General features: G+C 33.5%; 1 protein-coding gene across 1 annotated transcript; it reads left to right on the plus strand.

Annotated features, from left to right (window-relative positions):
• Positions 1 to 651: 651 nt before the first annotated feature.
• LOC108909727 (ras-related protein Rab-5B) lies at positions 652 to 11,204 on the plus strand. The gene is made up of 4 exons (XM_018714136.2): positions 652 to 834; positions 5,417 to 5,683; positions 5,755 to 6,044; positions 9,963 to 11,204. Exons 2-4 carry the CDS (start codon positions 5,439 to 5,441, stop codon positions 10,073 to 10,075), a joined length of 648 nt encoding a protein of 215 aa, XP_018569652.1. The 5' UTR covers positions 652 to 834; positions 5,417 to 5,438; the 3' UTR covers positions 10,076 to 11,204.
• The last annotated feature ends 5,479 nt before the right edge of the window (positions 11,205 to 16,683 follow it).

Raw genomic sequence — 16,683 nt, forward strand, 5'->3', positions numbered from 1 at the left:
AAAAGAAGATCCGCGAAGGAGAGTATTCTACACTTTTACCTCTTCTGTTGGATGACGAGATAAAGTTTTACCAATATTTTAAAATGTCTCTTTAGAAAAACTCAAAAATATATAAATACCAAACAACACGCGTCCTGCAGCTGTTAAACGAATAGACTGCACGAGCACGATCGGATGATCGGATGCATGAACGGAGTCGTGTACGAGTGGGGGTGGACACGTGCCGGAAAGGTGTCAAACTCTAGTTCTAGTACCATTTCCCTCAGACACTCGTCCGACTGTATGATCGCAGTCGGATCGGAATGTTGTATGACAAATGTGTTCCGGCCTTAATACATACTCAAATTTTGCATGCAGTTGCGCGTCTCGATTGTCTCTGACAGTCTGACAGGGCCAAATATATTTTTTTCAAGTTTGTAATTCGTTCGTACAATTTGAATTTGCCGCGTTGTTAAGTTATGTATGAAAGTTGTATTTTTCAAAGCTTAGAAAATATTTGTTGATCATCATGATAAATTAGGATAATATTCTTGTTAGAAGAAATGTTTTTGTTTATTAGAAAATATTGATTTAAATTTCCAAGAAAAGAGAAAAAATAGGGAGTTTCATTTAGGTGGTGGCAGCTTCGTTTAATTGTGCTTTTATGTTGGTAGACCGTTATCATCGTTCAGGAGAACTGTCATTTTGTCCGCTGTTAATTTTATCTATTGTGTATAAATTGGTGCTAACTTATTAAAACGGTGGTTTAGTAAGTGTTTTATGTCGAAGGAAAGTGTTTATAGTCTTAGTGAAAACGTGATCTCTTAGTTGAAGTAAGAAAAGTCCATCCTTAAGGTAGGTTAGACGAGTTCGATGTTTTTCACCATGTCAAAATGCGTCATTGCTAATGTACAAACTTTTCTTGTTTGATCGACGGGAGATAATTTTGCAAAACCTGTTGATTAGAATTATCCAAATGAAATCCAGTTGTCTCCGCAGGACAGTCACCAGATTTTACTATGATTTGCGCCCTTGAATATCCCCGAAATCCTTGGGAATATACGCCCCCCTCTTGTTATTCATCATTTCTACATATTTATAATTGCTTTATTACAGTGTAATCAATTCACGTAAAAATTTCGTTCTCTGCTCATACTGATAACTCCGTTACAATTCTTCTTAAAAAGTCATATGGGAGTGAATTTTGCAGGTCATTTTTATGTTATGAATTTTTGCTAATCTATTTTCATTATCTTATGTGGTACCAACTGAATCTATCACCGTTTTACTTGCATCTTCTAACAGTTCTAACAATGTCTATTCGACATTTTTTTTATTTGTAAAATGCAAAGCAACAGTTTGCTCTACTTACTTGGTTACAGTTATGAGAGTTATAAACAAAGATTTGCTCTGATTTTGCTTTGGTTACAAACAGATGTATGTTCCTGAAGTTTGTATAAAAGTCTTTACATGTTACTTTCTATTACCGTATTAAATATTAATTAGTTTTATATTTTGGCTGCATAACTTAATCTTTGCACATTTCCTTTAGTTAAGGTTCATATAAATGGAAATTTGTGGTGTTGTCACCAACTCAAAAGTCTCATTTAGTCATTGTGATAAATTAAATGTTGAACAAGATTAGGGAGAGATTATAAATTATTATGAACTTTCTTTTAACAATGTGAGGATTTTATTATCAAACAATTAAATTATGTAAAAAATACATTCACTGTTTAAAATTAAAAGTAGCAGACGTTGCATATCAAATATTTAAAAGCATATTGGGGAATTGTTCAAGAAGAGAAGGACGAGCACAGAATTGATTATCCTTTATAAGGCTTTATGCTACTACTTATGGTTAAAATGAGTACTTTCAGCTGTTGAAACGTTTTTAAACATATAATGCACTTGTGTCATTGAAGACATCATTTATTTCTTTCAAGGAATCAATTTGTTTGCTTTTTTCACGATCGTGAGAGTCGAGGACAAAAACCTGATATTTTGTCCAAAATTGACAAATTTTATTGTAGATCATTTTAAACGTGGTGTAATATTGAAAATATTGTATGTATTACTGTTTTTGTCATATGCCTTTCTCTTTGAAAGACAACTATTATCCTTACAAATTACTACGTTCTCAAGAGAATGCCCATGTCCAAACATATCAGAACATACAGGGCATTCCGTTAAAAATGAAAGTTTGAGGTGCTAATGTCACTGGTCACTGGTTTAGTGGTTTTATTTACACGAGAAACATTTGTCAGTGTTTTTATACGGTTATATTTCTGTGGTAATGGTAAGACTGGTAAGCATCTAAGGATCGCGACCACCAATGACGTCATGTCAACTACAGTGACGTCACAACTCGACGTCGACGCCGGGTAAATGGTAACTCGATAAAGGTGTATACCAAGAATTATTAAACCACTAAATATTAGTCACAAAGCGAGCCGTTGATAAAAAAATTAATGAATTAAGTAATTCGGCGATGTCACTTTAAAGAGAGACCACGCATTTTCCATAAGTTTTTCAGTAAATACGGTTCTGCACAGTCCATTATTACATTTTATTGAATAACGTTAATGTATTTAATCGTGCTAAAACCAGTTCCATTGCGGATGGATACATTTGTTTAATTCTCGTGGAGATTCGTTTAATATGAGGTATTCACGAACTTGATGCTATTAATTTCATTACCAGTTGAAAATGTGTTGTAGTTCATCAGCTTTAATACGAAGTCGTTTAACGGAAAACGATATTGGTTTTAGCGGAGCTTATTACAGCTATGCTGACACTGACCATGTTATGTCATTGCAGCATTATAAATAATAAAGTATAACAAGAAATTAAACACAAAATATTTTGTTTAATAGTTATTGTTTATGTGGAAAGGTAAATAAGTATGTTTAATATTTGATGGAAAAACATTAAGACAAATCGTTTATTTCATTTCTATACCCCATTTAAACAAATTCGGAATGTTATTGCATTATTTGTTATGGTAATGCAAGTCATTTGGAATTTTTTTTAATAACGCCACATTTTAGCAGAAACCTGTAATCTATTGCGGTTTTAAAACAATGAATTAACTTACTATACCGACTCTTTGTTGTAGTCTGTTAGATAATGTTGTTTTGTCTAGTTAGAAACGGAAATCTTCGTCGGTCTAACAAAAAGAACAGCTGATATCTTTTCACAGATAAATGTTGTCTGATAAAACCTCTTTCGTCAAACTATTTTTTCAGTAAAATTTTCAAAATTATTCAATACCATAAAACTGTCTTATTTTTAAACAGTTTAAATCTACGGTTATCACTTAGCCTTCGTTAACATTTAGCCTTTTTGATTTGTTGAACTACTGACATGACTTCACCGGGTTAGCACTCTAGACTTTTACTGGTGTGGTGACACAATGAAACACGTATTATCAACCTAATTTCTAATCGTATTTTTCTGTACCTATGAATGATACGAGTCGGCATTTAATTTCCTTTTTATATATTTAGATAATAATTATTCAGCGGGGGAAAGTACAATTGGCAGCGGCCAAACTTCGGCGATGGTGATAGCGACGTTTCATTAATTAATTTCCGATAAGTCGATATCAGCGTAAAAATAACAAGGCGATATCTAAAATGTCGATGTTTGTTTGCGACTCCTTTTCAATACGTTTTTAATTAACGTTAGGAGGGGGGGGGGGGGATTTTATGGTTTTAAATTTGGTGGTACAAATTCTAATGGGACGCTAGTGGCTGACAAATGTGTGAATATGACGTCATATTAGAGGGCAACGATCTAAATCTGTTTACAAAATTGCACCAGGAAATCCATAGACAAAATAAAGCTTTACTACAATTCTATTATTGCTTCGTAGATTTCTCTTTCTTAATTTGGTCGTTTCGATATTTTACAGGGTGTTCTGCAAAAAGATGCCAATTCAGAGACTGATAGAACATTTTTCCGTATATCGATCATAGGTTTATAATCTTTAAGTGTTTTGTTTTTGACAGGGCGTCAAAAATGATTGTTTAAAATAAAGTTTTAATATATTTTTCAAGAACAGTATAATAGTGTAAGAAGATGCTAAATACATACCTTTCTACGTCACTATTGTTAATTTTCGATTGTCTTGTAGAGGTTGCTAGTTACGACCTTTCTCGGCGATATTTTAGAACATAACTTTTTTGAGGTTAGGTTTTCTTTTCTGTGTTATAATAATGTTACATTTAATGCCTTCTTTTTGTTATGATAATGTTTTGAAAACTAGACTGCAAAAATACTACAATACTATTGGTCATTATTTGATCGTGATTCGAAATCATAGTGCAAAGGAAGATACTTATCGTTTTAAAATTTCATTTTATACAAAAATTATACTCTCGTTAAAACTGCTGAAAATGCAATGTTTTCGAGAAAAATATAATCGTGCCTTAGTCAACCAATTTTTATCAATAAATACAACCTTCAATTTCTTCAATTTTTTTTGGTGCTTTCAATACTGAAAAAAAATCTCTTGGTATTTTTTCTTTTGATGTTTGGTTTAAGACAAAAACGCGATTTTATTCTTCTTGGTTGTTTTGTTAATAATTATTTTATATTTATTAGTTGAAAAACATATGCAGAGTGTATATATTTAATATATTTTGTTACTTTTTATGTCAAAAAACCTACAAGTGAAACAACTTTTTTAAAGATCTTTTATTTTCTGTACTTGCTTTAAAAAATTTTTATCAGAACTATATTTATATGAGAGTATGTTTAAGTTATGAGTAAAACAAATACAAAAACACTTATCTAGATTTTGTTGAAGCCTATTTACCCTACAGTATTCAAAAAACGAATTTAAATTTATCGAAATGAAAGATAATTAGCCAGGTTATTTATTCGTGAATATATTTTTAAATTGTCCGCGTATCTTAAGATTCTGCAAAATTTAAAGCAGTGGTGAATATCATTAATATAGACCAAGATAATAATGGTGCCAAATATGATCCTCGGGGCACATCTAATAAAGTAATGTAAGGGGAAGATCTATAAGTACTGATAGTTACTATTCGAGACGTATTAAAAACAATAAATATGCCACTTCATAAAGCACACCAATTTAAGATAATTTAGAGATAAGTACCTATGTTTTGGTTTAATTTATCGAATGCTTTGCTGAAATCAATATAGTTCAAGTATTAGACTCCAAATTAGACTCAATAGACCTTTAAATAAAATGTGTTTGGAAACTATAGAGGTTTTTATTTCAACAAAAGTATCTTTTTTGTGGAAATTGAAATTTATACAGCTAAATTTTTTGTTTTAAGTTGACAGTTAATGATTTCATACAAAAAATAGAACAATATAGGGCAAGTTTTTAGTCATTAGTGTAATTTCCTGTTAATATCTGACAAAGTGGCACCCCATTGACATACCCTCCTTTTCTCAGTGTCAAAATCGAAGCTGACAAAATGGCGACCAGGACAGCGACAGCCCAGAGGCCCAACGGGTCCACGCAGGGCAAGATATGCCAGTTCAAGCTGGTGCTGCTGGGGGAGAGCGCTGTGGGCAAGTCGAGCCTGGTCTTAAGGTTCGTCAAGGGCCAGTTCCACGAGTACCAGGAGAGTACCATCGGGGCAGCTTTTCTCACACAGACGGTCTGCCTGGACGACACCACTGTCAAGTTCGAGATTTGGGATACAGCAGGGCAGGAGAGGTACGGGAAGATTACAATAGCCCACACGTTTACCTGATTTTAATCCTTAATGAATTTACGTTTCTGTCCAGATACCACAGTTTGGCCCCCATGTACTACAGAGGGGCGCAGGCAGCTATCGTGGTGTACGACATAACAAACCAGGACACGTTTGGCAGGGCCAAGACGTGGGTGAAGGAGCTGCAGCGACAGGCCAGCCCGAACATCGTTATAGCGCTAGCTGGTAACAAGCAGGATCTGGCCAACAAGCGTATGGTGGAGTTCGAGGAGGCGCAGACCTACGCGGATGAGAACGGGTTGTTGTTTATGGAGACGTCCGCCAAGACTGCTATGAACGTTAACGATATCTTTTTAGCAATAGGTGAGTGGTAATTTTTCTTAACAAAAGTAACCCTTATATTTACATTTCAACATTTCGGTCATTGACTTAACTTAGGTGAACTACAGTCAATCCATCTGATGAGAAATGACAACGCGGACAAAAATCAAAGAAAGTTTATATTATATGCAAAAAAACATTTAGTTTTCACTAGGGAATATAAGAAAGAAAACTTAAGTGTTTCTAAAGGTCAGAGGTAGCCTCCGTGACACCCATTCAAGGTGCATCTCTGTTTACCGCGAATATTTTCATTGAAAATGATTATTCGACTTAAAAGATTGTTTCGTCGAACGGCCGAGAGTTAAAAATAAGTTAATCAAACTCCCACTCGTAACATTTCACAGTTTTCCCTTCTAATGTAGACGCTGTAATTTCTCGGGCTTGAACAATAATCCTATTAGCGCATATCCTGTCCTTTAAAGTGGTGTAATTGGTGTGTTGCTGCACTGCTTCTTTCTCTTTTTAATTGGCACTGGATGTGTACGTAAGAAGTACAAGAGGAAGTTGCCTAAAGGTCGAAGACTTCACGCCACAGGAATTGGGGAAAAAAAGACTCGATCGTAGATTAGAACAGATACATAAATTGTTTCGCCACTTCGCTCAGTGCCAGATATTAAATCATTTGCGTGTATATTTTTTTACGTCTATATTATTGCTAACAACTTTTAAGAGCAGAAGCAAATGCTTGTTAAGCTCTATTACAAAAAAATCGCTTATCCTATACATGGTTGATAAGAAATCTTTAGGCTACCGATAAGGAATTTTGAAAAAGTTGCAGTCTACCAAGTGATAATTATTTGCGCAATGCTGTAATCAGTATGTATGTAAACAAATGTATTGCATATTGATTATTAAAGGATATAGAAATTTGAAGGTAGTGCAATAAGTATGTCATAATATATAAATGACTCATAAGAGAAATATTTACTAGTAGCTTGAGTTGAATACCAGGGTAGATGGAAAAGTAGCTTTCACTAGAATTTCATTTGCATTGTAAGTGCTAAGAATTGTTTTCGAAAAATTTTTAAAGCATTTTTTTTTTTGAAGCATATACAGTATGATCCATTTCAAATGGAAACAGGCCTAGAAAAATGGTATTTGTTATCCAATTTATTTCGGGTTTTTTTTCTAAAAGATGGAGCAGTAAAAACTATTCTGGCACAAAATATTAAAATTTGATTTCTATGTTCAAGGCCTACTTCGAATTTTTTTCACTGTCAAATTTTACAAAAACTGTTTAGTAATTTTTTTTATTTCAAATCTAACAACGGCACTGGATTCAGCATCCCCTAAAATGGTTTTGTGCCAAATTTCGTAAATAAATACTTAATAATGAGGGATTTATAACAATTTTAATGTAGGCTTCATTTTATTAAATACTGTTATAGTAATTTTCTGAAAAAATGTTGGCTTTGAAAAAAAATGAGAAATTAATTTTGCTTCTAAAGGTCAGAGGTAGCCTCCATGAGGCAACAAATTTTAATATTTTGTGCCAGAATAGAGTGCTCCATCTTTTCGAAAAAACCTGAAATAAATCGGACAATAAATACCATTTTTCTAGGCATGTTTCCATTTGAAATGGGTCACACTGTACAATGTATGTGCAATAAAGAATTTGCCAATAAGCACGCACGATATGAAGCAGTGATGGCTTGTGAAAACTAAAACGGCCATATTTTTATAATGAAGCCATGGAACTCACACCATTTTTTAGAGTATGATTTCTATGCTGACAGAAAGAACTTTCATAGGGAAAAAATTCAAATGAAACTTGCGAAATAATAAAATAAGGGTTACCGACCCTGAGGTTTTGAAAAGGGTTGCACATATTTGTGCTAAATATTTATTTTCATAATCAACGAATAGATACAGGCTTTTTTAATTTTTGGCAAAATTAAATATTCTTTGTAGTTTTACCTATTTAAATTTTAATTTGATACTAATTTTCTATTTTCCGTACTTTATACTATTGTAACTTGAAGATAAACGAACATTTTCAGAATAATAAAGAAACTGCTGTTTGTATCTATCAGTTGATTATGAATAAAAAATTACTTTGTCAATATATGTGCCATCATTTTTGAGATCTCTGGGTCGGCAATCCCTATTTTAATTTTGTATTTCACAAATTTCGTTTGAATTATTTTCGTCATGAAATTTCTCTTTATGATATATGACTACTTTAATTTTTACGAAATTAAAAATCAAGCCTGAGATTTTGAAATCAAATCGTGAAATAAAACTGTAAAGAAAACTATGTTAACCAAGCCGATTCGTTATTATTACTATTGATGTAATAACATTTGGAAGAGAAGGTATTTTAAAAGTTATTAAGAAAAATCGTCCTTTAGGGGACTTGTCATTTTATTTTAACGTCCCCTGTATAAATCTGAGAGATTGCTTACATATTCTGGGATACCTGCATTTTTAAAATGTATTTTAAGACTGTTTTAAGGATATAAACAAATTCAATATATTAGATACAATATTTCAACAGCCTTAATACATTTATAAAACATTTCATATAAATTCTTTTTCGTATTTTTATATCACAACTATAAAAACAGAATTCTGGATTATTTTGTACTTCTAACAAATTTGTTAGAATTTTGCATTGAATTCAATGCAAAACTATATTTATGTTTTACTATAAATCGCTAGGATGTCTTTTGTTATTTCTAAAGAAATTTTTATAGATTTATAATCATATTCGAATATTATTTAGCATTATTTTTTACTGGCCAAATCTGTTTCAACTAAATAATAGATATTTTTTAGATATCAATGAAAAAAATGTTATAGAAAACTTACTCAAATAGATATTCCGATAAAAATCCTTTAGAAAAAATTGTTACGCACTGTGTGTCGTTTTCTAACATATGCTTGTAACATTATACTCAAATAAAGATCGGTACCATATAAGTAGTTTCTAACTCAAACCATTTTAGAGTAGAGTATAAAAAAAATATTGTTTCGAGGGACCATATTGAGAGCGCTACCTGCATCTCAGTAGGCGTTGACTTTTGTACATGGGCTGCTCGTTTTCCAAATCACACCATTGGGATCTTGGTCATCTCAAAAGATACAAATAGAAATTTGACCTATCTTTTTTTGTTTTAAAGTTATCAACAGAAACGAATAATATTTGAATTTTAGTTTTTTTATTTTTATTTTTCGTCGAATATAGATGAACTTTTCAAATTCAGACAGAACAATTTTGTAGGAAATTCAAAAAATGTAGCTGTGGCATCTACTAGATCGAAAAAAGCATGCAAACTGCTATCTTTTTTATGACCACCGTAGTATATTTTAATATTTTTTTAATACAGTGCCAATTTTTTGCCAAATGACATGGTTTGGTTCTTTGTTTTTGTCAAAATGCTAAATTATCCACTTTTGCAAAGAGTGCTTTGACAACAAAACATTCTATTACTTCAAATGAAATTTTGACAGCTCATCTCAATTTTTATCGACTGTCAAAGTTTATATAAATAAAAATACATTTTGCCGTGAAGAAGAGGGAGATGTGCTTCAAACTCATTGATTAAATTCATTTTAGAATACCTGGCTTCGTCTAAAGTGACAATTGTAGCTTTAATTATCAGAATTTTGGGATTGTCAAAAATTTAATTGAACTGTCAAAATTTCAAGTTCAAGTAGTATTTAGATGTTTTGTTTTCAGAGCAGTCTTTGCAAATATGGATAATTTAGTATTTTAATGAAAACAAAAAGTAATCTGTATCACTGCAATCAGAAAAATACACGGATAAGAAAAATTATATAAATTTTGTATAATCAAATGTTAAATGTTATATAAAGACTAAAAAATAAGGTCAAATATTCTTGTCCCCATGTACGGAATTTTTTTATGCCTGTAATTTAAATTCCGTTGCGTTGCAGCTAAGAAGCTTCCCAAGAACGAACAAACGGCCGGCCAGGGGGGCAGCGGACAGGGAAGAAGGCTGGCGGAGGGTGACACGGGCGCCAAAGCCGCGGGTAACTGCTGCAAGTGATGGTCCGCACCTGCCGGACAAGTGTTAATTCTTCAACAGAGAGGACTGGACTGTGCTGCAGCACTCTAGTGATATATAAGTGTAATACAGGTCCTTCTTTAATAAAAAAAAAAAACAAATCAACTCTGTACACTGTCATATATTCTAACGGGAAAAAAAAATCTATTGTGGAACGCGTTTTAAATGATTTCGATGCCCGCGTGGCGTTTAAATTTGTGATAAATGTACCTATTTTAATTATTTTTTTTTTATGTGCGCATATCGATATCTGACAGTGTCGGACGGTGAAAGCGGTGGTTTAGACTGATCGTACGTCTTCAATAATAGATGTTTCACACCTCGTTTTGGTTTGAGTCACACTTAAAAAGTGCAATTATCGTCTGTCGGTCCCACTTTTCCCCAGTACCGTCAGTCTAAAACACGTAACTTCCGATTTATACCTGCCCGATCGAGAGCGGGTGTAAATCGCGAGCCTTTACCCACTTTACATGTAATTTTATTAGTGTAATTTTTCCGTTAAAAGTACGTTTCACAACAACTCCCCCCTTCCCACCTTTTCCGTTTTTAAATTATGCAACTTTTTTGTATACTGTTTTGGAACATACTTTTCACCCGTACGATGCATGACTGAGGTTTCGTTATCGTAAGTTTATTTTTTTTATATATAATAAAAGTATATATAAAAGGCGTAGCTGTTCATAATTTTTAAGAGTCGTCATGTGTCAGCGCCTGGGCGCGTGGCGTCGGACCTCCGAACTAGGCGTTCGGAGCTCCGGCGCCCCCCGACGGCGTAAATCTTACAATCCATATAATTTAGTAGGTGTACAAGTAGTGAGGTGGTTGTACAGAATTTTAAACGAGAGATACTAATTGATTTCCGATGGCGGCGGCCCGTCGCACGTGTCGAGTCGGGCGTTTGTCGACGGGCGACTCGGGGACGTGCGACGGGCACTGCCTTTGATTTTAAGTGGATGTTCGGATAACGTTGAGTATCATTGTATTATATTTGAATATAAATATTAAATTTATTATTTTATTTGCTTGCTTATATATGGTTATAATTATTCTGTATGCACAGAATCAGATTGTACAGGAAAATAAAAACATACTCAATAAAGTTATTATGATACGTGGTGGTCGGTTTTTTACTACCTCTCTCTGGCGGCTTCGCAGCGTACGGGGCAGATCGATTTTTGAGGAAATCGAGAAGTATACGGACGTCGAAGAAGTTCTCGGTGTTTTCCAACAGAACTGCATGCGAAGATGGTAACGCAGCTATAAACAAGTGCAAACTACTTTTAAATCTTCGTCATGTCGAATGTCGTGCCAAAAAAAAGAGTGTGGGGAATTTTATTGCACTAGTTTGCAGTTGAAGCGCACAGAAGACTTACGACGACCATGCCTAGTCGCACCGAAGCAGTTTGATGAAGAATCGGTGGCAGTACTTCATGAATTCTCACTTCAGGTGCTAGCTGGATCATTAGGAGTTGATCGTACAATAGTTTCGACACGTTTGAAAGCAACGATATTGGGTGCCCTACGAGTTGAAGTCGAGAAACGTCGAACGGCGCCTTTGCTTGTGTGAACACCTGCTTAAATGGCGGAAAAGTTTTTTTGCATCGTATCGTTACTGGCAATGAAAAACGGATACGCTACGATAATCCTAAGCGTAGAAAATCTTGGATCAAGCCCGACCAAGTGGCAACATTGTCGGCAAGGCTGAATATCCATGGTTCTAAGCTTCTGCTCTGTATTTGGTGGGATCAGCTGGGTGTAGTTTATTATGAGCCTCTCAAACCGAATGAAACCATCACGGGAGATCGCTATGGACTACGAACCGAGAAAGCGAGATCTCGCTCGTTTTATTTCGAATTCGCTTCTTTTCTTTTTTTTTCAAATCTCGTTCTAGTATCCTTCACAAGGATCTTTTTGTACGGAAAATCAGTAGAGGAGTCTGATTTTCGATTTACATACTTAAAAGTTTGGTTACTTTGGTATAGATTGCGATAGGCAACCAGCAATACATTTTTATAGATTTTATTACACAGTTTGTCCAAATATGAATGAATGCATAAATAACAGACTTTCCTCCATTCCAATGCAGATTTTCTATAAAATGGACTTGGTTTGAAACTCGAAATACTTTTTGGTGTAAAGAAATTTGTAATTTATGATGCCGCTTGTTCAAAATTACAAATTTCTTTACAACAAAAAGTAAGTTGAGTTTCAAACTAAGTCCATTTTATAAAAAATCTGCGTTAAAATGGAGGAGTCTGTTATTCGTGCATTAATTCATATTTGGACAAACTGTGTATTAAAATCTATAAAAATGTATTGCTGGTTGCCTATTTGCTATAAAGTCCTTAACATTCATGAAATATGTTGAAACAAGTTTTTTCCAAAATCTAGAAAGAATTTTGTTCAAGGTCCTTTATCAATCAATCAACGACATTTTTAACTAAACAAAGCCTTTTTGTTTCTGACACTATAGTATCAATTTTTCTTTGAAAATTCCCAAAAATTGCCTTTTTTTTCAACCTCTAAAGTGGCATTACCCCTTAACATTACTTTTAAAGCATTTTTAAACGATTTGCAATGATAAATTTCAAAATTTTGGGAAATAGCATCATTTCCAGCATTTCTTTTTAATAAATGTCAAATTTGATAGATGCTTTTATGCAAGTCATAATTACTTTGCAATTTTTTTTTAACTAATTCAAGACTAATAATAATCCACCAATAAACACTGAAGAATTGAACTTATTTACTTTGATATAGATGGCGATAGGCAACCAACAATACATTTTTATAGATTTTATTACACTGTCTAAATATGAATTAATGCACAAATAACAGACTCCCCCATTTTAACGCAGATTTTCTATAAAATGGACTTGGTTTGAAACTCAAATTACTTTTTGGTGTAAAGAAATTTGTAATATATGATGCTGCTTGTTCAAAAGCGGCAAATTACAAATTTCTTTACAACAAAAGGTAAATTGAATTTCAAACTAAGCCCATTTTATAGAAAATCTGCATTAAAATAGGGGAAAGTCTATTATTTGTGCATAATTCATATTAAGATAAACTATGTAATAAAATCTATAAACCTGTATTGCTGGTTGCCTATTTGCTATAAAGTCCTCTTAACATTCACGAAATATGCTGAAACAAGTTTCTTCCAAAATCTAGAAAGAATTTTGTTCAAGGTCCTTTATCAATCTATCAAGACATTTTTAACTATATAAAGCTTTTTTTTTCTGACACTATATCTGGTATTAAGTTTTCTTTGAAAATTCCCAAAAATCACCTTTTTTTCCAATCTCTAGAGTAGCGTTACTCCTTATCATTATTTTTAAAGCATTTTTAAACGATTTGCAACGATAAATTTCAAAATTTTGAGAAATAGCATCATTTCCAGCATTTTTTAAAAATAAATGTCAAATTTGATAGATGCTTTTTTAGTTAAGTCACATTTGCAATTTTTTTTAACTAAGTAAAAACTAATAATAATCAACCAATAAACACTGAAGAATTGAACTTATTTACTTTGGTATAGATGGCGATAGACAACCATCAATACATTTTTATAGATTTTATTACACAGTTTGTCTAAATATGAATTAATGCACAAATAACATACTTTCCCCCATTTTATCGCAGATTTTCTATAAAATTAACTTGGTTTGAAACTCAAATTACTTTTTGGTGTAAAGAAATTTGTAATTTACGACGCCGCTTCTTCAAAAGCAGCAAATTACAAATTTCTTTACGCCGAAAAGTAATTTGAGTTTCAAACTAACTCCATAATATAGAAAAACTGCGATATAATGGAGGAAAGTCCGTTATTTGTGCATTAATTCATATTTAAACAATCTGTGTAATAACTTAATTGGATCGCCTCAGAGAAATAGAGAGGGTTGCCTAACCTGCCTTAGATACGACTGACAGTCAGGTCGGAATTGAAGAGTTGAATTTTTTATTTCGTAAGAAGTTGCAGGGTCCCTTTAGACAAAAAAAAAATTATCATTTGGGATCCGACACTAGCGTATGGCAGCTTTTCTTCAGAGAGCATTAGAGTCGTGGATTGTAATAACTTTCTGGTACCATTGAGGTAGGTTGTACTGGGCGCCACGTAACTTCACAAGAAATGTGTTGAGTACTCTCGATTTTGCCAAGTTACGAAACTCAAAATCATGAAACAAAGATACATAAACAACACAAAGTAATGGTAGAGCGAATGAAATAAAAAAATTTAAGTAGTGAGAGAGACTTCTGGATATAGAGACACATCGACGGTACAAAAGTATAAGCACTAAAATGGTGGTTTTAATCCCATGAAAATGGAAAACCGTAAAATTAATCATGATCCACCTATTGCTTTTGCTTTTCACTTCACCAAAATTCGTCCATCTCTACCAGCTAGATGTTATTTTCTGAGGAGACCTAGAGGACACTTTGTGGATCTCATTTCAACGATTTTTAGAAGTGGTGTGTTGGTTGTCTATCGTATCGAATACTTAAGACAGCAACCAGGAATCAAATCAATTTTTTTTCATAATAAAGTAAATCCTCAAAAAAAAACAAAATAATGAAAATACATTTAGAAAAACGCTTTTACTGCAAAAACATTGCAAAATTTCAGTGTTTGAACATTGTATATAAAATTTTAACACCCCAAATTACAAAATGTAAACATTTTTCATATGAGTATACAGGGTGCACCACTGAAAACAACCCAAACATGTTTTTCCTGCAATTTTTAAGATATGACAATCGAGATATCAATTTGTGGCCTTCTAAATCAACTGCCTGGAAGAGAAAATTAGACAGTTTGAAGGCCTTCAAAAAAATCTACGAATTAGCACTTCAATGGTTGTTATATCTTAAAAGTTATATAAAATACAGCTTTAGCAAGTTTTAAGTGAATTTCGATAATTTACTCGTTTCTAAAGTCTGTTAAAAAAATACACTATGTATTCTGTGACTATGTAGATAGGTACGAATAAGATACATAGTTTTTAAGTAGTTTCCCCAAAAGTGACGTTCCATTCAATATTACCTTACCTTTAAAGTGGCGCACAATATTGGTAAAAGTAAGACAAAATACATACCTACTTATTAAAAGATAAAAAATATGATGTATTTCAGCTTATCCATCCGCAAAACAAAGGTCTCTGGAGCATGCGAGCTGTTGATTGGTTGATAGAAGTCACGTGTTATGTGACTTGCAAGTGTTTTAAATTATACGTCTAATGTGGAACAGCCTTATCAACTCTATTGATATTAGTGAAATAGGTCGCAAAAATATTTGCACAAGATTCCTTCTTATTGGTTAGGGCATATTAAAATAAAGTTTAATGATGTAAAAAAACTATAAAGTGGTAAACAACAAATACGTACAGTGTACAGCCTTCCTCGAGCGTCATTTCTAAATTTAGCTACTAATAAAAAAAATTGTCGCAATAATTGAAGTGTTCGTTTTCCTTTCATGTGTTATTTTGTGGCTATTATTTTAGATAGTATTAGGTGCGTTTTTGACTTAATGTTTGATGTACCTTCTTAAGCTACGCGTTTAAAAATATTACATTATATTAAAAAGACAGGCTTTAAAATTTTCTCCTCGTTTTAAAAGTGACACGATTTAGAAACATCTTTTTCAAATTTTATACATACAATCCTGTCAAAATCTCAAAAACATGTGATAGTACTGGCTGCATCTGCCCAAATGCAGTTAACAGTTAACTGCACGCACAGAAAGGGGGCGAGTTATTTTCGGCATGCAACTCGTGCACCAGCCGACAAAAGCAAAACACATCACCGCAAGCCGCGTATTAGTCAAGATAGTGGGGAATCCGCGGAAGGCCATGAAGCACGTCAAAATATGACAAGTTTTACTTATACACACCTTTACGAAAACTGATTCCGTATTTTTACATAAATTTTACGTTTTTATGTGTTTGTAACCGCTATGTGCACCACGATAAACAGCTCCAGGGGTAGGCCCTTCGGTCTGGACGGCTGCCAGGTTCGAGTTGGCCAGGGGATATGTGGCGAAACGAGGACGTTGGAGATTATCAACGAGTTCAAGAGGCTCTACGAGGAAAAGATGCACGAAATTGACACCGCCGGAGGTGGCGACTGTTTACAGGTATGTCTCCGCATTCTGCTTGTGCTTTTTGATGCAGAAGAAATGGGTAACAAATGCGGAGGTGTGGTTCTAATTTGACATCCGCAGTCCGCGGCGCGTCCCGATTCTCGCGATAGACAAGGCCGCGGGAATTTTGAAACCGTTTATGTATAGTGTGTGCCAACCAAAGCTTTAGTTGTGGGATATTAGAAGTAGAAGTGTTATTTTAGAACTAGTCTTTTTCCTGTGTTTTTTTTTCGATGTAAGCACTATAGACCAAGCAAATTAAATTTTTACTCGAAAAAAGTCCTATCCGCTAGATTATTGTAAAATTGTCTAAAGGAACATAATACAAGACATCTCTCGTCCCGTGAGTCAAAAACTTTTATTAGCTAACTTTTCTATTTAAACAAATAAGTGAGGAAAACAGTTTTTTCACTTTGCAGGGAAAACCATCAATTTTAGCGAAAAGTGACTC

The sequence above is a fragment of the Anoplophora glabripennis genome, unplaced genomic scaffold (assembly GCF_000390285.2).
Source record: "Anoplophora glabripennis isolate ALB-LARVAE unplaced genomic scaffold, Agla_2.0 scaffold395, whole genome shotgun sequence".
NCBI lineage: Eukaryota > Metazoa > Arthropoda > Insecta > Coleoptera > Cerambycidae > Anoplophora > Anoplophora glabripennis.